This window comes from Nilaparvata lugens, chromosome 9 (assembly GCF_014356525.2).
Source record: "Nilaparvata lugens isolate BPH chromosome 9, ASM1435652v1, whole genome shotgun sequence".
NCBI lineage: Eukaryota > Metazoa > Arthropoda > Insecta > Hemiptera > Delphacidae > Nilaparvata > Nilaparvata lugens.
The window spans coordinates 39046146-39073057 of NC_052512.1; the positions used below are offsets into that span (position 1 = coordinate 39046146).

The 26912-nt window shown below is 36.7% G+C and overlaps 1 protein-coding gene across 11 annotated transcripts in view; it reads left to right on the forward strand.

Annotated features, from left to right (window-relative positions):
* LOC111063658 (fibroblast growth factor receptor-like 1) overlaps nucleotides 1-26912 on the forward strand; it is a 369331-nt gene that overhangs the window by 269617 nt on the left and 72802 nt on the right. For all 11 annotated transcript variants that reach the window (XM_039435842.1, XM_039435851.1, XM_039435843.1 and 8 more), the window contains one exon: nucleotides 7490-7713. In XM_039435842.1, the coding sequence (XP_039291776.1) occupies nucleotides 7490-7713 (224 nt within the window). The remainder of the gene's footprint in view (nucleotides 1-7489; nucleotides 7714-26912) is intronic.

Genomic DNA, 26912 nt, shown 5'->3' on the forward strand with positions numbered 1-26912 from the left:
GTCTCATTTTTTTTCTTCGTTTTTGATGTTTCCATTTTGTAGGAAAATCTTGAACCTTTCGTGCCAATATATCCAATCTTCGGTTGTTCCGTCGAATGGTTGACATTTGCTGTGATTTTTATTTACCGACTGCGCCATGTAGAATATTAGAAATAAATAAGTCTCAAAGATTAATGCTCAACGTGTGTAATCTCTATTAAAAAGAGTAGGATCGAGTGAATTCCAATCAACAAACTATTAAATATTATAACTGATTTATGTCATCTGTTTTGCATAACATCTGGTTTCTGGTATACTACATCTTCCCCCTTTCTTCTTAAGTTCAATCTGCATATCGCAGTTGATCTGCGTGGCATCTTCTCATCGTTTCCTCAACATTCACTAGGTATGAGTATGGTCCATTCACTTTAACGATTTTTCCTTTTTTGTAGCCTTTGCCTGATCTGTCTAGTGCCCATACGCCATCGCCCTCTCCGAACACCTTTGCGTTGACTCTCGGCTTGCTGTTCCCTTGTCTAACTAACTCTTCGTCTACTCTGTCGTTAACATCTGATAGTAATAGATCTATTTTGCAGCGTAACTCGGTGGTACTATCCTTTTCTAGGTCCACAACGATGACAATCATGTTTTTGACAGTGTAGTAATATAATTAATTAATGCAGAGAATTAGCATCGCTGTTCTTCTATCTTTATCCACTGCCATTATAACGTGGACCACACTATAGACAGAGTCTTTCATCTTAATTATAAAAATCCATCATGAAATCATTGAAATATATAATTTCATGCTTGATAAAATATAATTGATTTTTTTAATTATTATTTTTATTCATTTATTTATAATGTAAATGAAACTTATGTAATATCATTGGTAGATGAAATATTAAGGTAGTCCTTGTGCTATTTTTCTCCCAAATTTATAGGTGCCAAAGTCAAAAATAAGTTTAGAATCTCACGCGTACAATTATTATAAAAATTTAGTCCAAAATAAACATGAAAACTATAAATTTTGAATTTAGATGGCTTGAATTGATAAATTGATTAGAAATATTACACTCAATTACCACATGCAACGAATAAAAGCATTTTTCAAAGACCTTAACATACTCACACTTCCTTCCATTTACATTTACCAGCTAGTAGTTTTTGTTAAAGTAAATATCAATAAGTTCCAATTTTGTACAGATAATCATAAATATAATACTCGAAATAGAAATATTATTGCATTTCCAATCCATAGAAATGTAGCTTTTGAAAAAACTCCATTTTATTCAGGAATGAGACTCTATAATAGGCTGCCAACAGACATTCGAAACATGGAATCAGTCATTTTATTCAAACAGGCAGTCAAAAAAATGTTATTAGAGAAAAGCCTATACGCAATCTCAGAATTTTATTCACAAGAAAATAGATTTTTTATATATATATATGATATATTATATCATTACCATCCTTAAAGATACTTGACACATGATACCTGAATAAATATTTTATTATTTTGATTGTATGTATTATAGTATTAGGATTAGTATTAGTACTGACAAGTTACCTGTCAAATGGGATTATTCCCAAAATTGATGTAATGTAATGATTATTAATAAATAAATAAATAAATAATATTGAATTATTTTAGAAAATTTGGAACTAGAATGAACTGTAAATATAACATCAATAAACCTGTATCAGCTACCGTCTATAGAAGGCATTGACAAGACAGAGGTTCGGCAACGTTGTTCTTCTATGTTTCTCAACTGCCATTATAACGTGGACCTTACTGAAGCGATGAGAAATTTCTATTATTTCTGAATAGTCTCAGTTGGCACCCCTCTGCATTCATTGGAGCGGCATGGGTACTAAAATGTGTGCAAATGTTCCCCATTACACGTTCTAAGTACCTTAATAATTTCGAGTGTGCCAGGTAGAACGATAACCTTCCTTCTCTGTAATTCTCGGACCTTCTTCTCTCCCACCTGATTCGTTACTCTTCATTCTCTTCTCACCCCTCTCTTTCACTTCATTCTCCTCTCCTACTTCAATTCCTCCTAATTTTCAATTTGAATTCAATTTTTTTTCCTCCACCTATTGTCTAAATTGCTTACTTTACTCCCTGGAACATATCGATAAAGTGTCACTTTTTGCTCTTACGGGACTGAAAATAAAACATAGTAGGTTTTATGATATAAAAATTCGATTGCACTAGGTCTCTTCCTTGCGAAAACTCGCTGAACGACATTAAAAGGATGATTCATCCTTGGCTGAAACAGCTGTAGATAGTAAAAAAGTGGGTGAACGAGTGAGAAATCAAAATATCGCCTTCCTCTTCTCCTTCTTCTTCTTCTTATTCACTTCTTCTTCTTCTTCATCTTCTTCTTCTTCCTCTTCTTCTTCTTCTTCTTCTTCTTCTTCTTCTTCATCTCCTCCTTCTTCAGTCCCATTTTATCTTCGGTTTTTTTTCCTTCTTCGGAGAAATTCAATCGCATCAAGTAGAGATTTATCTGGAAGGAAGAAAGGATATCTACTGGCTCGAGGACACTGGGCTGGAAAAAGTATTATGAACGGCTCAACTATCTGCGTTTCCCATCTTGGAGATTTTCTTTATTTTCATTCACCACTTTCCCGCGTTTTTTGTCAACATCTTCAACAGATTTCTATCATTTCTTGTTCCCACTTCAACAGTCACAATCCCCTCAACAGTATCAAGAATAAACCTGACTTGATATAGTGAGGTCCACGTTATAATGACAGTATTTGATCAACTTTGGTTTTGCTATCCTTGTCTATCATTCGACAAAGCCGGTGATACTATCCTTGTCTATAGTGAGGTCCACGTTATAATGACAGTATTTGATCAACTTTGGCTTTGCTATCCTTGTCTATCATTCGACAAAGCCGGTGGTACTATCCTTTTCTAGGTCCGCAACGGCGCCAATTATGTTTTTAACAGTGTAGAAATATAATTAATTAATGCAGAGAATCGGCATTGCTATTCTTCTATCTTTATCCACTGTCATTATAACGTGAACCTCACTATGGCAATAGTATTTGACGTAACGGTATCAGTTAAGGGTATCCGTCCACTGGAACCGTATTCAACCGATACGTCCGGCCGTTGGATCGGACGAATCTGCCGGCCGTTAATTCGGCCGAATATGGTCGTCCATTGGAACCGTTATTATGTTAAATAAAGTTGTAACTATGGACAATGAAAAGCTGATGAGTTTGGTTCAGTCAGTACTACCAATGCCAATTATTGAATTAACTGATATTAGTTCTGTGAAAAGTAGACCTCACGCAGTATTCTCATCCACAAGTAACTGATTGAAACTATAGACCTTATGGAAATACAGCAATAGACTGGCTTCTCCACACATCTGTGTAATCAAACTAGTAGTTCTGTGAACAGTAGATCTCACGCAGTATTCTCATCCACAAGTACCTGATTGAAACTATAGACCTGATGGAAATACAGCAATAGACTGGCCTCTCCACACATCTGTGTAATCAAACTAGTAGTTCTGTGAACAGTAGATCTCACGCAGTATTCTCATCCACAAGTAACTGATTGAAACTATAGACCTGATGGAAATACAGCAATAGACTGGCTTCTCCACACATCTGTGTAATCAAACTAGTAGTTCTGTGAACAGTAGACCTCACGCAGTATTCTCATCCACAAGTACTTGATTGAAACTACAGACCTGATGGAAATACAGCAATAGACTGGCTTCTCCACACATCTGTGTAATCACTTGTCAGCTGATTTATGATGAATAATACTATGGACTGATTTTTACTCTAATATTGTCGTATGAAGGAGGCTCCTTTCCCCTATTATATTATCCTTGAAATGCAAAAACATTGTATATACGTCGACACACAATTAAAAAAGGAAGGACATACCTGTCAAATTTCATGAAAATCTATTACCGCGTTTCGCCGTAAATGCGCAACATATAAATATTCAAACATTCAAAAATAAAGAAAAATGCCAAACCGTCGACTTGAATCTTACATCTCATTTCGCTCGGTTAACCATCTTAGCCACCACAATTTTTCATAAACAATTATTATATTGTGGATTTTGAAAATTGAATGAACAAATATCCACTAAATTAGTTATTCACCAGTAGAATTCACTTGTTCAAATTAAGAAAACTATGTTCAAACACAAATTCACATTCAAAAAGCAAATAAATATAAAATTTCGATGATAATATTGAACTGAAATTCTCACATTACAATGTCAACCAGTTTCCAAGCAAGAAATTATATTTCTCAATACTTTCATGATGGATTTTAATAATTAAGTTGGAATTTCTTGATAATTGATTATTAATTCTACATTGTTACTGGTAGTTTGGAGGACAGTAGAGCTCGCTACACTCGCTAACATCACTACTCACACACGCTCGCCTATTCACACACAAACACACATACAAATTGGATTTAGAGTATGATGATATATGCAATAGGATCGGTGGAGGACGCTGAGAAATAGAAGCTCTTCTGAGCTAGGACACACGGAAACTAAAATATCTGAAACTTGAAATGTTGGACTTGGAAAAAGTTATCTAATTATGAAAAAAATCAAAATTTTCAACATGTGATGTATGTAACAAGACCGGCTTCGAGCGCTGGAAAATAAATGTATACTACACTTTTGAGCTAGGATGCAAGGTTGAAGAGATAAAAAATCGGAGATTTGAAATTTTGGACTTTGGGAAAAAAATTATCGAATTTTTAATTTTTTTTTTTTTTGGACATGTGATATATGAAATAAGACCTTGAAACGCTGAGAAGGATGAGCCCAATTTGAACCTGATCCGATAAAGTATTGAGAAGTTAGGTTGATTTTTAGGGTGAAATTTCCGAACAAACGGCCGCCATCTTGGAGCGGGGATGAATTTATAACTTTTAAATACATCAGTTTCTGCGTCTTATTTCAAAGTACTTGTATAATTATACCAAATTTTATCCCAACCAGGCAATAACTGCGACTGTAACTGCGGTACAAACAAACAAACAAACGCCGATTGACTTGAAACATAGAATACGCTTTGCTCATTCAAAAATATCCACTAAACTAGTTATTCATTCGAATAATTTCACCTTCAGATCCTATTTGTTCAGCAATCTTTGTCCACAGATTCCTTTGAACATCACGACTTTGATATCTTTTGTCTCGCATATCCATCCCACAATGGAACATGCTCTTCAACCAAACTTATCAACGTTAATTATTGTCCCTAGTTACAACTTTATAAAACAACATCTTCAACAAACAAGACTCTGAAACAATTTCAGGTTAGGAACACTTTGTTGTCTCAGCTCAACTAGCTAGTTCAGAAAATCCAATTCAATTCGGATAGAAAACTTGATCGGCCGTGCACGGATGTATGAACCTGTTGCAATGGACGAGCATCTATAGCTTTCTTTGTTGGGGGATCGTTCGGACGAGTTCGGCAGTCTTCGGCCGATGCTAGTTCGGACGAAATCGGTTCCAGTGGACGGCTCACCAAAATAAGAGAGGCAACTGTTGATTCTATTAAATCATTCACTAGAAGTTTTAAAATTTTAAATTAATAAATTATTTATAAATTTTCGAGAAAGCATAACAACAGGTCAATGTAACTCACTCAGCGTGAGGTCTACTGTTCACAGAACTACTAGTATTATTGCTATTTATTATAATTATAGAGATACAGTTTATTGAACCAGTTTCAATATCAGGAATTCTCATAATCAGAAAATCCACTATTTTGCAGAGCATTGATAGAACAGACCCGACAATTAAATATTCCATTCAGTTCTCCAGCCATTCATGATATTCTCAGACGATAAAATTGGGTTGAAAATAGATTCTAAGGCGAGACGCAGAAGTAATATTGAAATTTTTGAAATTATATCTCAACCAATTATCTCTCGCTCACATTATTGAATTCGCTTCCTCTGTGGAATGAATTCGGAGACCCAGTGAGGAGAGCGGATGTGAAATGGGATGATGATTGGAGAAAGAGGAAAGAGGTGAAGTGTTGGAGGAGGAAGGTTGAGAGAAGAGAGAGAGAGAGAGTGAAGATGATTGACTGAAGAACGTGTGAATTGAGTTGAGCAACTTGGATGCATGCTGAATCTCTTATTAACGTAGGAGGACTGAAAAAGCGGTCCCCGGAGCAATGCCAACTTGGAATGGGGAGTGAGTAGGATTATAAGGCTAAAAACGTCTCCAATCTTATTAAGGAGAAGAGGAAGCTGCATAGAAAAGGCGGGAAATGAGTGAGAGAGATGAGGTTGCAAGTATGTGTGAGAGAGAGAACATAAGACATTGAGAATAGATTACTAGTAGTTCTTGAAACAGTAGACCTCACACAGTTTTTCCATCCACAAGTATGAATCAGTAAAGTATCTGATTTCAAATCTGATGGAACAAATGACTGAAACTGTCCAGCCACAGAACGATCACATGACAACCATCACTCAACCATCCAATACGAACCTATAAACCCTTTATAGGGTATGTAATTGTATACATATATTATATAAACTCAAGTTACTTCAATGACTAGTTTCGACTATTGGTCATTTTAACTGAGCATTGGTAATTTTAACTGAGCATTGGTCAATCTCCAAATGTCACATTTTAACTTGAAAATGACCAATGGTCGGGACTAGTCCTTAAAACATTTCAAAGTTTTCAAAAAACGGTCAACAATTTTCCATATTGTTTTTATTAATTTCAATATTGTGTATATATATGACTAGCCGTCAGGCTCGCTTCGCTCGCCATATCCGTTTAGCCAGGGGGCTCCGCCCCCTGGACCCCCGACTGGATCGTCCAAGAATGAGATCAGCAGGCTCGCTTCGCTCGCCTGCATTTTTCATTTGAGCATTTTCATCATATGTTAGGACAATCCAGTCGGGGGTCCAGACTAAACGTCTTGCTAAACGGATATGGCGAGCGAAGCGAGCCTGACGGCTAGAAATATAATATTCCCAGGAATGAAGTAGCAGTGCCCAATCAATTTTTCCGCGATAAATGTAATTAAATCTTCAACTTGGTGCCAACCTAACAAAGTCAACTCAACTTAATGCCAACCTGACAAAATTATTAATTTAGTTGCCAGTTAACAACTGTTTCGAAGAGGTACTCTATCTAGATTATAGTTCTATAGTAACATATGATATGGAAATTTCAATTATAATTAAGAGATTGGGAGAAGAATATACATGCTAAAAGACGAACTTTAAACCCTTAAAAACAACCCTTAGAGTTGAAATATTGCCAAACGATTTCTTAGTGCGCCTCTAAAGGGCCAACTGAACATACCTACCAAATTTGAACGTTTTTAGTCCGGTAGATTTTTAGTTCTGCAAGTGAGTGAGTGAGTGAGTGAGTGAGTGAGTCAGTCAGTCAGTCAGTCAGTCAGTGAGTGAGTGCCATTTCGCTTTTATATATATATATATACTGACAACTGTGTTCTATTTTGTTTAGGTGTGCCCATGACGTCACAGCAATCGTCTTCAAGAGCATCAGCAGCCAATCAGAAGGCAGGGGGCGTGGCCAACCAGCTATTGACCAATGCAGTGCCGACCGCTGAGATGAGGCCACGCCTACAGCAGAGGCCTTATTTCGATTTGCCGGCTGGAAATGTGTCATGCATCGTCGGACAGACAGTCACACTGCTGTGTCGCGTCAGACATGTCGGCGACAGAACGGTGAGATTTTATTATTCAATCTCCTTTATTCACTTACTCCTCATTCATTTATTCTCTATTCATTCATTCTTGATTCATTTATTCTTTATTCATTAAGGTTGTGCATTCAATAATTTTTTTTTAAAAGAGTTTTTTCTTTTTCTAATCTATTGGACAGGTTCGTAGGACATAATCTATGCAATTGAAATATTTTTATCAGCTCCTGTTAGCTAACAATAGGGCTTCAAAAGTCACTTTTTTGAGGCAGATGGTACACATACCCTACAAAAACTACTGGTCAGAAATTTTTGAGAAAAATATGCAAGTCTCGTCTTTAATATAGCAAAAATTATGTCAAATTTGTTTTTGAAAATCTGAAAAAAATAATTTTTTATGCATTTTAAACTCCTTTTTCACATTCAATGTTCGTTCTATAGACTTCAAATTCATAGCAACTACATGTTGTTATTGATGAATAAAGTTGATGCTTAAACTTTTTCTACAGACACAATAATAGCCGCTGGTATGTGTACCTTCAAACAGCGGTTTTACACCTGCTATGCTCGGGCAGCAAGTGAATAGTAAAGCTGGAGCGATCTAGCGGAATTAGTTTGTCCCTAGAGCTAAGCGCTCACGTTAATACAATAAGTATATTATCAAAATGATAGGGAGAACAAAAAAAAAAGGTAACCTTGTGCTATTCCTCTCCCAAATTCAGAATAACACATAGTCCGGAATTGGTTAAGTCTTGTAGTTCTTCAATTCACAAAATTTTCAGTCCTCAAGTATTCTCAGAAAGTAGGTTTTCAAATTCAGTTGCTTTGAAACTGAACATAGAAGAAAATAAATGAATAAGATACTTTTGTATCATGAACTATTCAAAGTTACTGTGAGACTAAGTGCCGGTTGCACAAAAGCCCGTTAAATTTTAACCGTGATTAATTCCACGAGAACCAATCAGAGAACCAATCAATTCAAAAACTCATTCTCTGATTGGTTCTCGTGAAATTAATCACGGTTAAACTTTAACCGGCTGTTGTGCAACCGGGCATAAATGTTACAAATTCAGATAATTCATGGGGAATAGCAGTTGATTTATTCAATAAATTTATTCAATTTCAATCTTGCACAATATAAATTAACTGTAAGCTCAAAATCATGTTACAAATTGAGATGATTTTATTTATTTTTTTACAAAGGTGACTTTCTAGAAGTATTCTAAGCCTAAGTGATGATGATGGGATGGATGATAATACAATGAAGGTAGAGTTATGAATGTATAGAAATTATAGGTTATGCTATCCACTTGTATTGATTTGAGTCCATTTTTCAGTCCAGGAATAAACTAGTAGTTATGTGAACAGTAGACCTCACACAGTATACTCATCCACAAGTACCTATGATTGAAACTGTAGACCCATAATGGAAATACAGCAATAGACTGGCTTCTCCACACATCTGTGTAATCACTTGTCAGCTGATTAATGATGAATAATTCTACAGTCTGATTTTTAATCTAAAGCTGCGTACACATATACGCGCTTCCAACCCGCACCGAGCACGCTCCGCCCTCGTACCGCCCTCGTTCCTCCATCGAACCACAGTCGCTCCGCCCACGCACCCATCATGAACGTTACGGAAGATGTTAGATCTTCTCGCGTTCCCCGGTCGAACCACTCTTGCTCCCTGGTCGATCATCAATAGCTCTGCTCGAGTGACGTTCGGTTGCGGAGCAGAGCGAAAGTTTGTACGCACCTTTATATTGGCGTATAAAGAAGGCTCGTTTCTCCTTCTATATTATCCTTCAAATGCAAAATTTCCAAAAACCTTGTATATAGGTCGTCGCGCAATTTAAAAAGGAACATACCTGTCAAATTTCATGAAAATCTATTACCGCGTTTCGCCGTAAATGCGCAAAATATAAACATTGAAACATTTAAACATTAAGAGAAATGCCAAACTGTCAACTTGAATCTTAGACCTCACTTCGCTCGGTCAACTAAAAATTTTTAATTTCAATGAATTAAAAATATAATTTTGAAGAATCACCGGAAAACAAACTCAATTCTACAAACATAATCCTATAGCGAGTTCCACGTTATAATGGCAGTGGAGAAAAATAGGAGAAGAACGTTGAGGAACCTCTCTCTGTCTTGTCAATGCCTTCTTTAGACGGTAGCTGATACAGGTTTATTGATGTAATATCAACTGTTCATTCTCGTTTAAAGTAATAAATTCTATTTTATCAAGCAATGAATTACATCAATCTATATATATATATATAAAAGCGAAATGGCACTCACTGATTGACTGACTGACTGACTCACTCACTCACTCACTCACTCGCATAACTAAAAATCTACCGGACCAAAAACGTTCAAATTTGGTAGGTATGTTCAGTTGGCCCTTTAGAGGCGCACTAAGAAATCTTTTGGCAATATTTTAACTCTAAGGGTTGTTTTTAAGGGTTCAAAGTTCGTCTTTTAGCATGTATCCCAATCTCTCCCAATTCTCAATTATAATTGAAATTTCCATATCATATGTTACTATAGAACTATAATCTAGATAGAGTACCTCTTCGAAACAGTTGTTAACTGGCAACTGAATTAATAATTTCGTCAGGTTGGCATTAAGTTGAGTTGACTTTGTTAGGTTGGCACCAAGTTGAAGATTTAAATGCATTTATCGCGGAAAAATTGATTGGGCACTGCTATTTCAATCCTGGGAATATTATATTACTAGCCGTCAGGCTCGCTTCGCTCGCTATATCCGTTTAGCCAGACGTTTAGTCTGGACCCCCGACTAAATTGTTCTAACATATGACAAAATGCTCAAATGAAAAATCTGCTGATCTCATTCTTGGACGATCCAGTCGGTGGTCCAGGGGGCGGAGCCCCCTGGCTAGACGGATATGGCGAGCGAAGCGAGCCTGACGGCTGGTTTTTTAATAATTTTATAATCAAGAAGAAACAATTTTCCAATTAGCTATTAATTCTACATTGTTGAAAGATGAACTGGCAACAGATCAAAGCGAGAAAGAGATAGTGCTATCTGCTTTGTTGAATGATAGACGAGGATAGCAATACCATTGCTAATCAAACACTCACATTATAACGTGAACTTCACTATAGTAGAATAGACATTATCAGTGTCTACTAACACTCAAAAAAGTGAAAATAGATAGTTTCAATTTCTCAAATTTCAATGTACTTTGATAACGTATTTCATAAGGGGTACATAATTTCTTAGTTGAAAAATAATTTATTAGAACCCTTTATTGAGAATTTTTTTCTTATTTGTATATTATATAAAAGCGAAATGGCACTCACTCGACTGACTCACTCACTCACTCACTCGCAGAACTAAAAATCTACCGGACCAAAAACTTTCAAATTTGGTAGGTATGTTCAGTTGGCCCTTTAGAGGCGCACTAAGAACGGATTTGGAAAAACGTCTAAAGATACGCCCAAAATCTGCGTTTTCCAGCGTTTTCTCAGCTTTATCGAGAACAAATGAGCAGAAAATGTTCAAATTTAGTACAGAATCTCAGCTAGGGTGTGATAATGTTGTGTTAGAAGGAATTTGCAATAATTTCGAAGATACAGCCAAAATTAGCGTTTTTTTTTTTGCTTTTTCTCAGATTTATCAAGAAAAAATGAACAGAAAATGAACAAATTTAGTACAGAAGCTCAGCTAGGGTGTGATAATGTTGTGTTGGAATGAATTTGCAATAACGTCAACGATACATCGAAAATTAGCGTTTTTTTTGCTTTTTCTCAGATTTATCGAGAAAAAAGAACAGAAATTGTTCAAATTTAGAAAAGAAGCAAAGCTAGGGTGTAATAATTGTGTGTTAGAAGGAATTTGAAATAACACACACGACATGCCCAAAATGAGCGTTTTTCCAACATTTTTCTCAGCTTTTCTGCGTTTTCTCAGTAGTTTCTGATTGAATGAAGCATGCTGAAATGGAATATGCAGGCGAGCGAAGCGAGCCCACTGATCTCATTTTTGGACGATCCAGTCGGAGGTCCAGGGGGCGGAGCCCCCTGGCTAGACGGATATGGCGAGGGAAGCGAGCCTGACGGCTAGTAAAATATATAAACAACTACTAGTTTTGGATCTTTCATCCATTTTCAAGTTTTTCTTAGAAGTTCTAAAAAGTTTTTAAGAAAAACTTGAAATTGGATTGAGAATCCGAAAATAGTTGTTTTTCCTCCAATGTCATAATTGTATTATGATTATAGTATTTTATACAATAAATAAATAAATAAAATAAATATACAGTAGTTTATTAAGTTTCATCAATAGTTCATCATATTCAATGATAATTTTTTTAATTGGATTATTTTCCAATGTACTCATCCATTTTATTTTTCAAAGATCTATTAAAATTTTTGAATGTGAATATCTTTGAAATTTATTTATTTACAATTTATTTATTTATTTACAATGCAAATGACACTAATGTGATAACATTGAAAGATAAAATAATAAGATAGTCCTTGTGCTATTTTTCTTCCAAATTTATAGCTGAAAAAGTCCGAAATAAGGTTAGAATTTCACGTGTATAATTTTGATAAAATTTCAGTCCAAAACAAAAATGGTTCGAGATATTGATGAGTGGTGTTCTCCATTCTCTTTGTCTTGAATTTCTGTTTCGGGATGAAGTTTGATTCATATGAGAGTTCCAAGGTGGCGGGCGAAAATTTCGAAGAGACAGAAAATTAGTTTTTCTTGACCGAGCGAAGAGAGGTCTAAGATTCAAGTCGACGGTTTGGCATTTCTCTTAATGTTTTGATTTTCAAATGTTTGAATGTTCAAATGTTTAAATGTTTATATGTTGCGTATTTACGGCGAAACGCGGTAATAGATTTTCATGAAATTTGACAGGTATGTTCCTTTTTTGATTGCGCGTCGACGTGTATACAAGGTTTTTGGAAATTTTGCATTTCAAGGATGATATAAAAGGGAAAAGGAGCCTCCTTCATACGCCAATATAAGAGTGAAAATCAGACTATAGAATTATTCATCATAAATCAGCTGACAAGTGATTACACAGATGTGTGGAGTAGCCAATCTATTGCTGTATTTCCATAAGGTCTATAGTTTCAATCAGGTTGTGGATGAGAATACAGCGTGAGGTCTACTGTTCACAGAACTACTTTGAAATGGTTCGAGATATTGATGAGTGGTGTTCGTCATTCATTTTCTCTTGACTTTCAGTTTCGGGATAAAGTTTGATTTATATAACAGATCCAAAATAGCGGGTAAAAATTTTGAAGAGACAGAAAATCATATTTTTACTTTCCTAGCCCTATTACCATAGGTAATAAAAGTATTGCTTTCCGAAAAAAATTAGGGTACCCCAATTTCTAAATTTCTATACGTTTCAAGGTCCCCTTAGTCCAAAAAAGTGGTTTTTGGGTATTGGTCTGTATATGTGTGTGTGTGTGTGGTGTGTGTGTGTGTGTGTGTGTGTGTGTGTGTGTGTGTGGTGTGTGTGTGTGTGTGTGTGTGGTGTGGTGTGTGTGTGTATGAGTGTATGTGCGTCTGTGTACACGATATTTCATCTCCCAATGAACGGAATGACTTGAAATTTGGAACGTGAGGCCCTTATAATATAAGGATCCGACAAGAACAATTTCGATCAAATGCGATTCAAGATGGCGGCTAAAATGGAAAAAATGTTGTCAAAAACAGGGTTTTTCGCGATTTTCTCGAAAACGGCTCCAACGATTTTGGTTAAAGTTATACCTAGAATAGTCATCGATAAGCTCTATCAACTGCCACAAGTCCCATATCTGTGAAAATTTCAGGAGCTCCGCCCCATCTATGCAAAATTTGATTTTAGATTCCCAATTATCAGGCTTCAAATACAATTTAAACAAAAAAATACAAGTGGAAAAGATTGGGCATGAAAATCTCCACAATAAATTAATGTTCAGTAACATTTTCACCTAAAATTGAAAATAAGCTTTAAATTCGAGAAAATGTGATTATTCAATTGCAAATTATTGTTGATTTTATTAAATCATTCACTATGAAGAGATAGCAGACCTCATGTGTGTCTCCAGCGTTATTGCCCTGTCACCAGCTGGCTCAAATCTTTTAATAGTAGACTTGAGATGCGCGGGAACACTAGCGTCAGGTGATCAATTTTCATAACGGCAAGTAAAGTTGTGTGAGTGCGCCACACCAGATTTTCTCTATTTGAATAGGATCCTCAATGAAATCTACAGTCAAATTATTGTCCTTGTGATGAAATAATATTAAGCTGTTTCCATAATTTATTTAAGATAGTAAACCCAGCTGTTGCATCAGCTTCACTATCTCTATCATTATTTAACTATCCATATATATTACTTAACTTTTATATTAATTAAAAGTCGCGGATTTCAAAGATCGATACTACATTTAATGAGCGAGTTCTCCAACCCAGGGGGTCACTGATGCTTGTCAATTTAGAATTTATTATACAAGAGTGACAAGAATAGAGCTCTCAGAAATCCTTTGTTAGGGCAAAAACTTATTGTGAGGTGTCAAAACACTTTGACACGACACGTTACTGTTGTCTCGACATACGCTCGACAAACATATCCCAGACACAAGCTGAGAGAACCAAAATGTAAGCATAAAAGGTCAGGTTAGGTTAGGTGATCTGTACTCCATGGACACACTTTGTATTGGGAAAGTCTATAGTGAGGTTCACGTTATAATGGCAGTAAAGAAAGATAGGAGAACATGGTTGCCGAATCTTCATACTTACTCCATTTTGTACTGGTTTTGTACAGCTGTTACACAATTCAACCGTTTAAATGTGATCCAAAATTTTGATTAAAAATATAATATAATAGTTATAATCTCTATATATAAAATTAATGTCTGTTTGTGTGTTAGTTTGCTTACTTACCCCGTTTTGCCACTGGTTTTGTACAGCTGGTTTGACAATTCAACCGTTTAAATGTGATCCAAAATATTGATTGAGAATATAATATAATAGTTATAATCTCTATATATAAAATTTATGTCTGTTTGTGTGTTAGTTTGTTTGTTTGTTAGTTTGTTCCTTACAGACTCAAAAACCACTTGACAGAACAGAAAGAAACTTTGGGAATAAGTTGTGTGAATATTGGGGATGGTTTCTGACCAGAAATTTTGATAGGGGGGCTAGTAATATTATTATAGATGAATCCATTTCACAGACCTATGTTTTCGAAACTGGAAGATTATCATGAGTGAAGATCATGTTGTGATAATATTATTTAGCATCTAAACTTACCAGCTAATAAACACGTCAATCTGTGATAACATTGTTTACTGGTATTAAAACGGTAGTTTTAAGCACATAGGAAGTCCATATTGAGATGTAAATGAAAATAGTGATTGTGAGATAAATTTCATGATTCACCAAATAAAGTCGAGTGTGACATGAGATACATTGACTTTTTGACGGTACGAAGTTCCCCGGGTAAGCTAGTAATGTATCATATAATATTGATTCGAAACTTCGTTTTTATGTAACTGAGATAAGATTTTTATTCTCATAAAACCCTGAAATGGCGACTAATTTGAAAAAAGATGTGATACACCAATCTGAACTTCAAATCAACAGAAATTGAGTTATTAGGTAGGAACTCTATACCAATACATTCTCTTAAAAAAATATTAGCAAAATAGAAATCCTATTCATGATAAGATAATTTCAATAGGAATGATTCTGGAATAACCTTTTAATATAATTTATACCACGTTATAATTGCAGTGTTTGTATAGCGTGTTAGTTATTGCTATCCTTGTCTATCATTCCACAAAGCGGATAGCACTTTCTCTATCTCGCTTTCTCTGTTGCCAGATCGTCTTCTAAAAATGTAGAATTGATAAATAATTAATAAAATATCTCTTCCTTATTATGAAGATTCATTACGAAATTATTGAAAAGAATAATTTCTTGCTCAATAAAATATATTTGATCATTTTAAACGAGAATGAACAGTTGATATTACATCAATAAAACCTGTATCAGCTACTGTCTATAGAGGGCATTGACAAGACAGAGGTTTGGCAATGTTTTTCTCCTAACTTTCTTCACTGCCATTATATCGTCCTTGTCTATCATTCAACAAATCGAATAGCGCTATATCTTTCTCGCTTTCTCTGTTGCTGGATCGTCTTTTAACAATGCAGAATTAATAGTTGAATAACAGATTATTTCATCTTAATTATGATAATTCATTATGAAATTATTGAAAAATATAATTTCTTCCTTAATAGAATATAATTGATCATTTTAATCGAGAATGAACATTTTAATCGAGAAATTACATCAATAAAACCTGTATCTGCTACCGTCTATACAAGGCATTAATAAGACAGAGGTTTGGCAACGTTGTTCTCCAATCTTTCTCCACTGCCATTATATCCTTGTCTATCATACGACAAATCGGATAGCGCTATCTCTTTCTCGCTCTGCTCTGTTGCCAGATCGTCTTTTAACAATGTAGAATTAAAAAATATTCCACCTTTATTATGAAAATTTATTACGAAATTATTGAAAATAATAATTTCTTGCTTAATAAAATATAATTGATTATTTCAATTGAGAATGAACAGTTAATATTACATCAATAAAGCCTGTATCAGCTACCGTCTATAGAAGAAATTTACAAGACAGAGGTTTGGGAACGTTGTTTTCCTATCTTTCTTCACTATCCTTATATCCTTGTCTATCATTCGACATAACGGATAGCGCTATCTCTTTCTCGCTTTCTCTGTTGCCAGATCGTCTCTTAACAATGTAGAATTAACAGTTGATTAACAAAATATTTAATCGTAATTAGGCCTATGTCATAATTTCATTATGTCATATTATTGAAGAAAATAAGTTCTCCCGTGATAAATTATAATTGATTATTTTTATCGAGAATGAACAGTTGATATTACATGAATAAACCTGTATCAGCTACTGTCTATAGAAGACATCGACAAGACAGAGGTTTGGCAACGTTGTTCTCCTATCTTTCTTCACTGCCATTATATCCTTGTCTATCATTCAACAAATCGGATAGCGCTATCTCTTTCTCGCTTTCTCTGTTGCCAGATCGTCTTTTAACAATGTAGAATTAATAATTGATTAACAATCTATTTAATCGTAATTAGACCTATGTCATTATTTCATTATATAATATTATTGAAGAAAATAATATCTTCCAAAATAAAATATAATTGATTATTGTAATCGAGAATGAACAGTTAATATCACATCAATAAACCTGTATCTGCTATTGTCTATAGAAGGCATTGACAAGACAGAGGTTAGGCAATGTTGTTCTCCTATCTTTCTTCACTGCCATTATATCCTTGTCTATCATTCGACATATCGGATAGGGCTATCTCTTTCTCGCTCTGCTCTGTTGCCAGATCGTCTTTTAACAATGTAGAATTGATAATAATTGATTAACAAAATATTTAATCGTAATTAGGCCCATGTCATAAATTCATTAGGTTATTATTGAAGAAAATAATTTCTTGCACAATAAAATATAATTGATTATTTTTACTTTCCTTGCACAATTACCATAGGTAAGGAAAGTATTGTTTTCCGAAAAAAATTAAGGTACCCCAATTTGTAAATTTCTATACGTTTCAAGTTCCCCTGAGTCCAAAAAAGTGGTTTGTGTGTGTGTGTGTGTGTGTGTGTGTGTGTGTGTGTGTGTGGTGTGTGTGTGTGTGTGTGTGTTGTGTGTGTGTGTGTGTGTGTGTGTATGACTGTATGTGCGTCTGTGTACACGATATCTCATCTCCCAATTAACGGGATGACTTGAAATTTGGAACTTAAAGTCATCACAATATAAGGATTCGACACGAACAATTCCGATCAAATACAATTAAAGATGGCGGCTAAAATGCCTAAAGTGTTGTCGAAAACAGGATTTTTCGCGATTTTTTCAAGAACGGCTCCAACGATTTTGATCAAATTCATACCTAAATTAGTCATTGATGAGCTCTATCAACTGCCATAAATCTCATATCTGTAAAAATCTCAGGAGCTCCGCTCCATCTATGCAAAGTTTGATTTTAGATACCCAATTATCAGGCTTCAGATACAATTTAAACAGAAAATTTCAAGTGGAGAAGATTATGCATGAAAATCTCTACAATTAATATTTCGTAACATTTTCATCTAAAATTTAAAATAAGCTCGAAATTCGAGAAAATGTTATTATTTCTATTACAAACTGTTGGCAACTGTTTATTCTATTAAATCATTCACTATGAAGAGATAGCAAACTTCGTGTGTCTCCAGCGTTATTGTCCTGTCACCAGCTGGCTTGGATCTTTGAATAGTAGACTTGAGATGCGCGAGTACACTAGCGTCAGGTGATAAATTTTCATAACGGCAAGGAAAGTTGTGTGAGTGCGCCACATCAGATTTTAAACAAGAATGAACAGTTAATATTACATCAATGAACCTGTATTAGCTACCATCTATAGAAGGCATTGACAAGACAGAGGTTTGGCAATGTTTTTCTCCTATCTTTCTCCACTGCCATTATAACGTGCACCTCACTACAGTCACATCAACCTGTCAATTGATGTGTTGCTGAATATATCCTAAACAAGCCAGGTTGATCAAAGTATGAAGCCTTTCAACGTGTCAGTTAACAGCTGACAGGTAAAGGCTGCATTTGACTGCTATAGGTGAGGTCCACGTTATAATGACAGTATTTGATCAACTTTGGTTTTACTATCCTTTGTCTATCATTCGACAAAGCAGGTAGTACTATCCTTTTCTAGGTTCACAACGATGCCAATTATGTTTTTGATAGTGTAGAAATATGATTAATTAATGCAGAGAATCGGCATCGCTATTCTTCTATCTTTATCCACTGCCATTATAACGTGGACCTCACTATAGATGGGGCGAACGGCTGTAAATGAAGGTTGGACATATCTAACTTGATCGGTTCACTTCATCACTTTCCCAGTCCTCCCCGATTTAAACCTACTCCTCATCATCAATATCCTCCTCTCCCTTCAACACCACATCATCATCCTTCTCCAGCTTCTCCTTATCCTCCTCCTCCTCCTTTTTCTACTTCTTCTTTTAATAATTATTATTCAACGAAAATCCTAAATAAATTTATTATTAAACAAAAATCCTGAATAAATGCTGTAAATCACCCCGAAGACTTCTGCTACTGCAGACATTGACATCAGGGTAAACAGCTATAGTGAGGTCCACGTTATAATGACAGTATTTGTTCAACTTTTGTTTTGCTATCATTGTCTATCATTCGACAAAGCCGGTGGTACTATCCTTTTCTGGGTCCACAACGATACCAATTATGTTTTTGACAGTGTAGAAATATAATTAATTAATGCAGAGATTCGGCATCGCTATTCTCCTATCTTTATCCACTGCCATTATAAAGTGGACCTCACTATAGATGGAAATTCGATGAGAACTACTATCCAAGAATTAGTTGCCAGCCCGGGAATCGAACCCGGTACCTCCCAATTGCTAGTCAGGAATGCTTACTCATACACCAGACTGACAATCTCTCGATAGCAGTGCTCCTTCTTCTTTTTCTCCTTCTTCTCATTCTTCTCCTCCTTCTTCTTCTTCTCCCCCTTCTCCTCATTCTCATCTTCTCCTCCTCTCCTCCTTCTACTCCTTCACCTCCTTCTCCTCCTTCTCCTTCTTCTCCTCCTTCTCCTCCTTCTACTCCTTCTCCTCCTTTTCCTCCTTCTCCTCAATCTCCTCCTTCTCCTCCTTCTCCTTCTTCTCCTCCTTCTCCTCCTTCTACTCCTTCTCCTCCTTTTCCTCCTTCTCCTCCATCTCCTCCTTCTCATCCTTCTCCTCCTTCTCCTCCTTCTCCTCCTCCTCCTCCTTCTCCTCCTTCGTCTCACTCCTCCTTTTCCTCCTTCTCCTCCTACTGTGGAACACTCAGTAGATCAAAAGTGAAAACTCCCTAACGCTCGTTCAATGAATGTGAATGTCCGACTCATGTAGAAGATATAGTAGAAGAGGAAGACGGAGAAGAAGATCAAGAACAAGAAGGAGAAGAAGTAGAAGAAGAAGAAGAAGAAGAAGAAGATGAACAAGAACAATAAAAAATTATGATGTTCTTCTTCTTTTTCTTTTTCTATTACCACTTCTTCTTCTCCCTCTCTTTCTTCTCCCTTTCCTTCCTCTCCCACTCCTTCTCCTCCCTTTTCTTCTTCTTCCTCTCCTTCTAATCATTTTCTTCTTCTTCTCCTCCTCTTCTTCTTCTTCTTCTTCTTCTTCTTTTTCTTCTTCTCCTGGCTTCTTCCTCTTTATCTTCTTCTTCTTTTTCTTCTTCATTCTCTTCTTCTTCTCCTCCTTCTCCTCCTTCTCCTCCTTCTCCTCCTTCCCCTTCTTCTCCTCCTTTCCTCCTTCTCCTTCTTCTCCTCCTTCTCCTTCCTCTCCTCCTTCTCCTCCTCCTCCTCCTTCTCCTCCTTCTCCTTCTTCTCATTCTTCTCCTCCTTCTCCTCCTTCTCCTCCTTCTTCTCCTTCTCCTCCTTCTCCTCCTTCTCCTCCTTCTCCTCCTTCTCCTCCTTCTCCTCCTTCTCCTCCTTCTCCTCCTTCTCCTCCTCCTTCTCCTCCTTCTCCTCCTCCTCCTCCTTCTCCTCCATCTCCTCCTTCTCCTCCATCTCCTCCTACTCCTCCTTCTCCTCCTTCTCTCCTTCTCCTCCTTCCCTCCTTCTCCTCCTCCTCCTCCTTCTCCTCCTTCTCCTCCTTCTCCTCCTCCTCCTCCTTCTCCTCCTTCTCCTCTCCTCCTTCTCCTCCTTCTCCTCCTTCTCCTCCTTCTCCTCCTTCTCCTCCTCTCCTCCTTCTCCTCCTCTCCTCCTTCTCCTCCTTCTTCTCATCCTTCTCCTCCTTCTCATCCTTCTCCTCCTTCTCCTTCCTCTTCATCTTCTTCTTCGTCCCACTTTTTAAGTAGAAGACATGTTAATTTCTCTTCTTCTCCTCCTTCTTTTTCTTCTTCTTGTAAATTTGATGAGCGAACACAGCATGTGAACAAATACTGTTAACAATGCGTTGGGCTGTCGAACAGTAATTGTGATACACTGTGTATTGTGAAACACTCCACTGTGTTCAGCTCGGCACGTCGCAACAAAGGCGGCTTTTCACACAGACTTCGGCAATCAATAAACTTAGTTTGAAACTGTGTTGCAGCTCTTTGTGCGCTCCAATACATCTCCACTGCTAGCAAATCAAATACAGGCCAAGTCTATTACAGACACAGTCGATTCATGATGAACGCTTTCCATATAGTTACAGAGAATTTGACAGAAACTGATTCATCATTTCTAAAACTAGTAGCTCTGTGAGCAGTATACCTCGCGCAGTTATAAACCACAGTCTCCTCTTCTACTGTCCATCAGAGTAAATTCTATCCTGTCGTGTCATGTCGGCAAGATATCGGTGTGAAAACGGCTAATGGCTGTTTGGGTTGGTGTATCAAAAATGCTAGCATCAAAAGCTAATCTCCTTCAAGACATACTGGCAACAGGACAGCCCGAGTTCAAAGCAGAGAAAATTTGAGAGCCAATACTATGTTATTTTAGTTATTAATTGCATGCGTTATTGCACGCAATCAATAGTTCATTTAATAGTGCATAAAAATTGCATTCAGTGAGGCATGCAATCAATAGTCTACACAGCTGCTGATTTCTTTCCCAAGCTACATTGAGATATGCGTCATGGCATGCAATTTATTATAATCCACTCGACAGCTGATTTATGATGAATAATTCTATAGTCTGCGCTATTGCATGCAATCAATAGTTCATTCAATAGTGCATAAAAATTGCATGCAATGAGGCATACAATTGATAGTCTACACAGCAGCTGATTTTTTTTATCAAGCTACAATGAGATATTAATTGCCTCCAATTAATAATCCACTCGTCAGCTGATTCATGATGAAAAATTCTATAGTCAGATTTAACGGTAATATTAGCTTTAGAAGGAGACTCCTTCTCCTTTTGTATCCTTTTATATTAAGCGAGCAATTTCTGTATATGGTTATTTGTATGGTTATTCATGTCCAACGGATACAGCTATACTGTATGGAACAGAAACATGGCCCATTTCAAAGAAACAGGAACGAATGATGGAAGTGACTGAGATGAGAATGTTAAGATGGATGTGTGGAGTTACAAGAAGAGATAAAATAAGAAATGAATTGATCAGAGGCACTGTAAAAGTTGGACCACTGGGAAAGAAAATGCAGGAGACAAGGATGAGGTGGTTTGGGCATGTGCAGCGACGGGAGGAGGATTATGTTGGACAGGATTTGGTTTTGGATGGTGTGAGAGGACGAGGTCGACCTAGGATGGGGTGGGGAGATAGAATAGCGGGAGAGTGGTTGGAGGAGAGAGGAAGCATTGGATAGGGCTTTGTGGAGAGGCACACTAAGAGGAAGGAATGCCGACCCCATTTAAATGGGATAAGGCACAGCCGAAGAAGAAGAAGAAGATTCATGTCCAACGGATCTCGAAAACGGCTCCAACGATTTTCACGAAATTCGGATCATTGTAGGTTTATGATATAAAAATTCGATTGAACTAGGTCTCTTCCTTGGGGAAACTGAATGAAAGATATGAAAAGGATGATAATCATTCATCCTTGGAAAAACACATGATAATCGTCTGTTCATAACGAAAGATGGGAGTGTCTGTGTGGGAGAGAGACAGAATTATGTTCAGCTGTTGAATCAATCAGCATAATTATCACATGAGAAATATTATCTAGAAATTTTAATCGACTTGATCAAAATAATCTGATTTGTTGAAATGACGTGGTATATCATTCTAAAATATTGGAAAATAAGCTCTGGAGTACAAAAGCATCTACATATATAAAAGCGAAATGGCACTCACTCACTGACTGACTGACTGACTCACTCAATCACTCCCTCATTCACTCGCAGAACCAAAACTCCACCGGACCAAAAACGTTGAAATTTGTTAGGTATGTTCAGTTGGCCCTTTAGAGGCGCACTGAAAAATCTTTTGAGAATATTTTAGCTCTAAGGGTTGTTTTTAAGGGTTTAAAGTTCGTATTTTAGCATGTATATTCTTCTTATTCTCTTAATTAATTATAATATTGAAAAATGTCCTTACCATATGTTAATATAGAACTATAATCTAGAGAGAGTACCTCCTCGAAACAGTAAGTTGTCAACTGGTAACTGAATTAATAATTTTGTCAGGTTGGCATTAAGATGAGTTGACTTTGTTAGGTTGGCACCAAGTTGAAGATTGAAATACATTTGTCGCGGAAAAATTGATTGGGCACTGCTACTCCAATCAGAGCTATTCCTGGGAATATTATATTACTAGCCGTCAGGCTCGCTTCGCTCGCCATATTCGTTTAGTCAGACGTTTAGTCTGGAACCCCGACTGGGTCGTCCTAACATATGATCGACCTACAAATGAAAAATGCAGGCAAAAATATCTAGCCTGCTGATCTCATTCTTGGACGATCCAGCCGGGGGTTTATCGCTCGCGCAAAACAGTTATCACACGACGCGAAGCGGAGCATATAATTTTGCAAGAGCGATAAAGAAGCATTACGCGCGAATTAACATACAAAATTTTTTTACAACTGCACAAACCTGTTAAATCACTTATATCTGGCGGAGTTTATAATAATTCATGTACACTGATATCCATCATGGCTGTAGAATCGGTACAATTACCGACTTTATAGGTTAAGATCTGACCGAGAGTGGTTTGTCTTTGGCGAGCTGCTTATCATCAGCTGATTAGAGAGCGTAAAATCTTCTGCGCATGCGCGAATGATTTGGGAGCGTAAAGTAAATCTACTGCGCATGCGCGGATGGTTAGCGAGCGAAAAAGTAGATTCTCCTCAGAAATAAGCTGTTTTACGAGGAGAATTGAGTGTGTAAATTCTTTCTTTACGCGCAGTTGTCGAAAAAGTACGTTATGTTCCATACTCCTCAATTTGTATTTTGTGCCCTCAGCCTCTTCAAATCTGATACTCTCACAGGAGAAAATCGAAACACAACATTGTGTTGGAAAATACTTAGGTTAAAGAGCATTGATGAAAATTATTGTTTGGAGAATATTATAAATCATAGGATAGTGAAACAGTGAGGAGAGAAAACAAGGATATGAATAAGAGAGAGGTGAAGCGTGACGAATATTGAGAAATCTTGTGAGAAATAGAGAAATTTCGATATAATAGACGACCGTATCGAAAACGGGTGATGTATGAGGTTGGGGCCGAACTGATATATATTTTTCTGCCCACAGGCAACGCATTGAATAAACAATGAGAAAAAAGTAATAAAGACAAGGGTGAGGAAGTGAAATGGAGAAGTTGGTTATGAGAGAGAGTGAGAGAGAGCGAGAGAGTGAGTGAGAGTGAGTGAGTGAGAGGAAAAAAGTAATAAAGACGATGGAGAGGGAGAGAAATGGAGAAGTTGGTTATGGAGGGGAACTAGAAAGATAGAGAGAGGGTGTGAGTGATAGAGAGAGAGAGTGTGAAAGAGTAGGGGAGAGAGAGTTAGAAAGATAGTGTGAGAGAGAGTGATAGAGCATTGGAATGCTATCGCCCTCTCGACTCATAAATCGAAATATGTACTGCAGGTTGCATCTTGGAGTTTTCACGGCGTTCAACTTTTGTCAAGGAAAAGAGTTATTAGGCATTGCGTGAAATATGGATGCCGATAATGGACCAAACATGGAGCCGTTTTATTGAGATTTAGTGGAAGGGGAGAATGTTCGAGTGAGTCAGACAGATTTGGAGTGAGAAAGATGGAGGTTGATATTTACTTTCGAAGATCAAGTTTATTGAATAATTAGACAGTAGGCTCGCTGCGCTCGCCTTATTGTTCTAACCAAGGAACTATCCCATTCTTGTTACTTGCTCTATTACCATAGGTGAGGAAAGTATTGCTTTCCGAAAAAAATTGAGGTACCCCAATTTCTAAATTCCTATACGTTTCAAGGTCCCCTGAGTCCAAAAAAGTTGTTTTTGGGTATTGGTCTGTATGTGTGTCTGTGTACACGATATCTCATCTCCCAATCGACGGATTGACTTGAAATTTGGAACTGAAGGTCCTTACACTATAAGGATCCTACACGAACAATTTGGATCAAACGTAATTCAAGATGGCGGCTAAAATGGCGAGAATGTTGTAAAAAACAGGGGTTTTCACGATTTTCTCGAGAACTGCTTCAACGATTTCAATCAAATTCATACCTAAAGAAGTCATTGATAAGCTCTATCAACTGTCACAAGTCCCATATCTGTAAAACTTTCAGGAGCACCTCCCCATCTATGCAAAGTTTGATTCTAGATTCCCAATTATCAGGCTCCAGATATGATTTGAACAAAAAATTGCAAGTGGAAATGATTCAGCATAAAAATCTCTACGATTAATGTCTTGTAACATTTTCACCTAAAATTGAAAATAAGCTTGAAATTCGAGAAAATAAGATTATTCAATAGCAAACTGTTGGCAACTGTTGATTCTATAAAATCATTCACTATGAAGAGATAGCAGACTTCGTGTGTCTGCAGCGCTATTGTCCTGTCACCAGCTGGCTCAGATCTTAGAATAGTAGTCTTGAGATGCGCGTGAACACTAGCGTCAGTTGATCAATTTTCATAACGGCAAGGAAAGTTGTGTGAATGCGTCACACCAGATTTTTTATTCTGATTGTCACTTCTTTGTACTGTTTTTGTTGTGTTTCTGGTGGAATACGTTGAATTGAACTATAGTGAGGTCCATGTTATAATGGCAGTGGGAAAAGATAGGAGAAAAACGTTGCCGATTCTCTGTCTTGTCAATGCCTTCTATAGACGGTAGCTGATACAGGTTTATTGATGTAATACTAACGGTTCATTCTCGTTTGAAATGATCAATAATTATTATATTTTATGGAGCAATTGAGATTTAGTGGAGAGGAAGAATATTGGAGTGTGTCAGACAGATTGGGAGTAAGGAAGATAGAGGTTGATATTTCTTTCAAAGATCAAGTTTATTGAATGATCAGAAAGTAGGCTCGCTGCGCTCGCCTTATTGTTCTAGACAAGGGACTGTCCCATTATAGTGAGGTCCACATTATAATGGCAGTGTAGAAAGATAGGAGAACAACGTTGCCGATCGTCTGCCTTGTCGATGCATTCTGAAATTTTGTATTTCAAGGATAATACAAAAGGAAAAGGAGTCTCCTTCGAACGCCAATATTACCGTAAGAATCAGACTATAGAATCAATGACCCAAATGAATAAAACCAGAGCAAATTCTCATGAGCAAGAGCATGGAGCATAAGGTTTTGCTCATGAGCAAAAGGCTGAAGCAGAAGCATTTGCTCATTTTTATATGAATAAGCTTTTCCTTATACTCTTACCTTATGCTCCTAAACTCTAGAGCAAATGCTCACGTATTTTAAAGATTTTTCATCAGCTGATTCGCTTTTGTAGCCTTACTTTGTTTTTATAGCTCACCGAAGCGCTAAATATGCATGTAGGGGGCACCGCTTGTGTTTGCGTCGTCTGCTCTTTTTTCTATTTATCAATAGAGTTTTAGGTTAGTTGAGTTTAGAATATTGAAATAATATTGAAAAAAATCTCTATAATAATCTCCAGCATATTCTTATGATATCAATAGCCTTTTGAGCAAATGCTTAAACTATTCTTTTGATGAGCATGAGCAAAAGGTTTTTCCTCCACCTACTATCAAAAGTCTCATTTTACACCCTGGAATCGAATACTAAAGTACTACTTTTCCTCCCATGGGACTAAAAATAATTCCCAGCGGGAAAAGTGATCTTTTTTACTCCCAAGGGAGTAAAAATAAACCCATAAGATTAACATGGGAAGAAGTCCGACAACGCCGCGATTGAAGAATGAGGAATGTGGCAACACTGTCGTGGTCGGTAGAGGAAAAGTAAAAGAGCTCTATTTCGATCTTTGGAATATTTTAGCTCTAGGAAATAAGTAGCTCTATTTCGATTGTTAGGTTATGTTCAACCGTTGGTGGATATGAAAAAGTACACACCTCTAACGTCATCGGCATCTCTACGAGAGCGTAGTTTTGTTTTTAAAAAAATAGTGTGAAAGCGTGAAGATGTAGTAAAATTATTCATTGTTATAGGTATTGGTGTAGGTGGAGGAAAAATGTTGTGTGCATCACGGGACTAAAGTACTTATT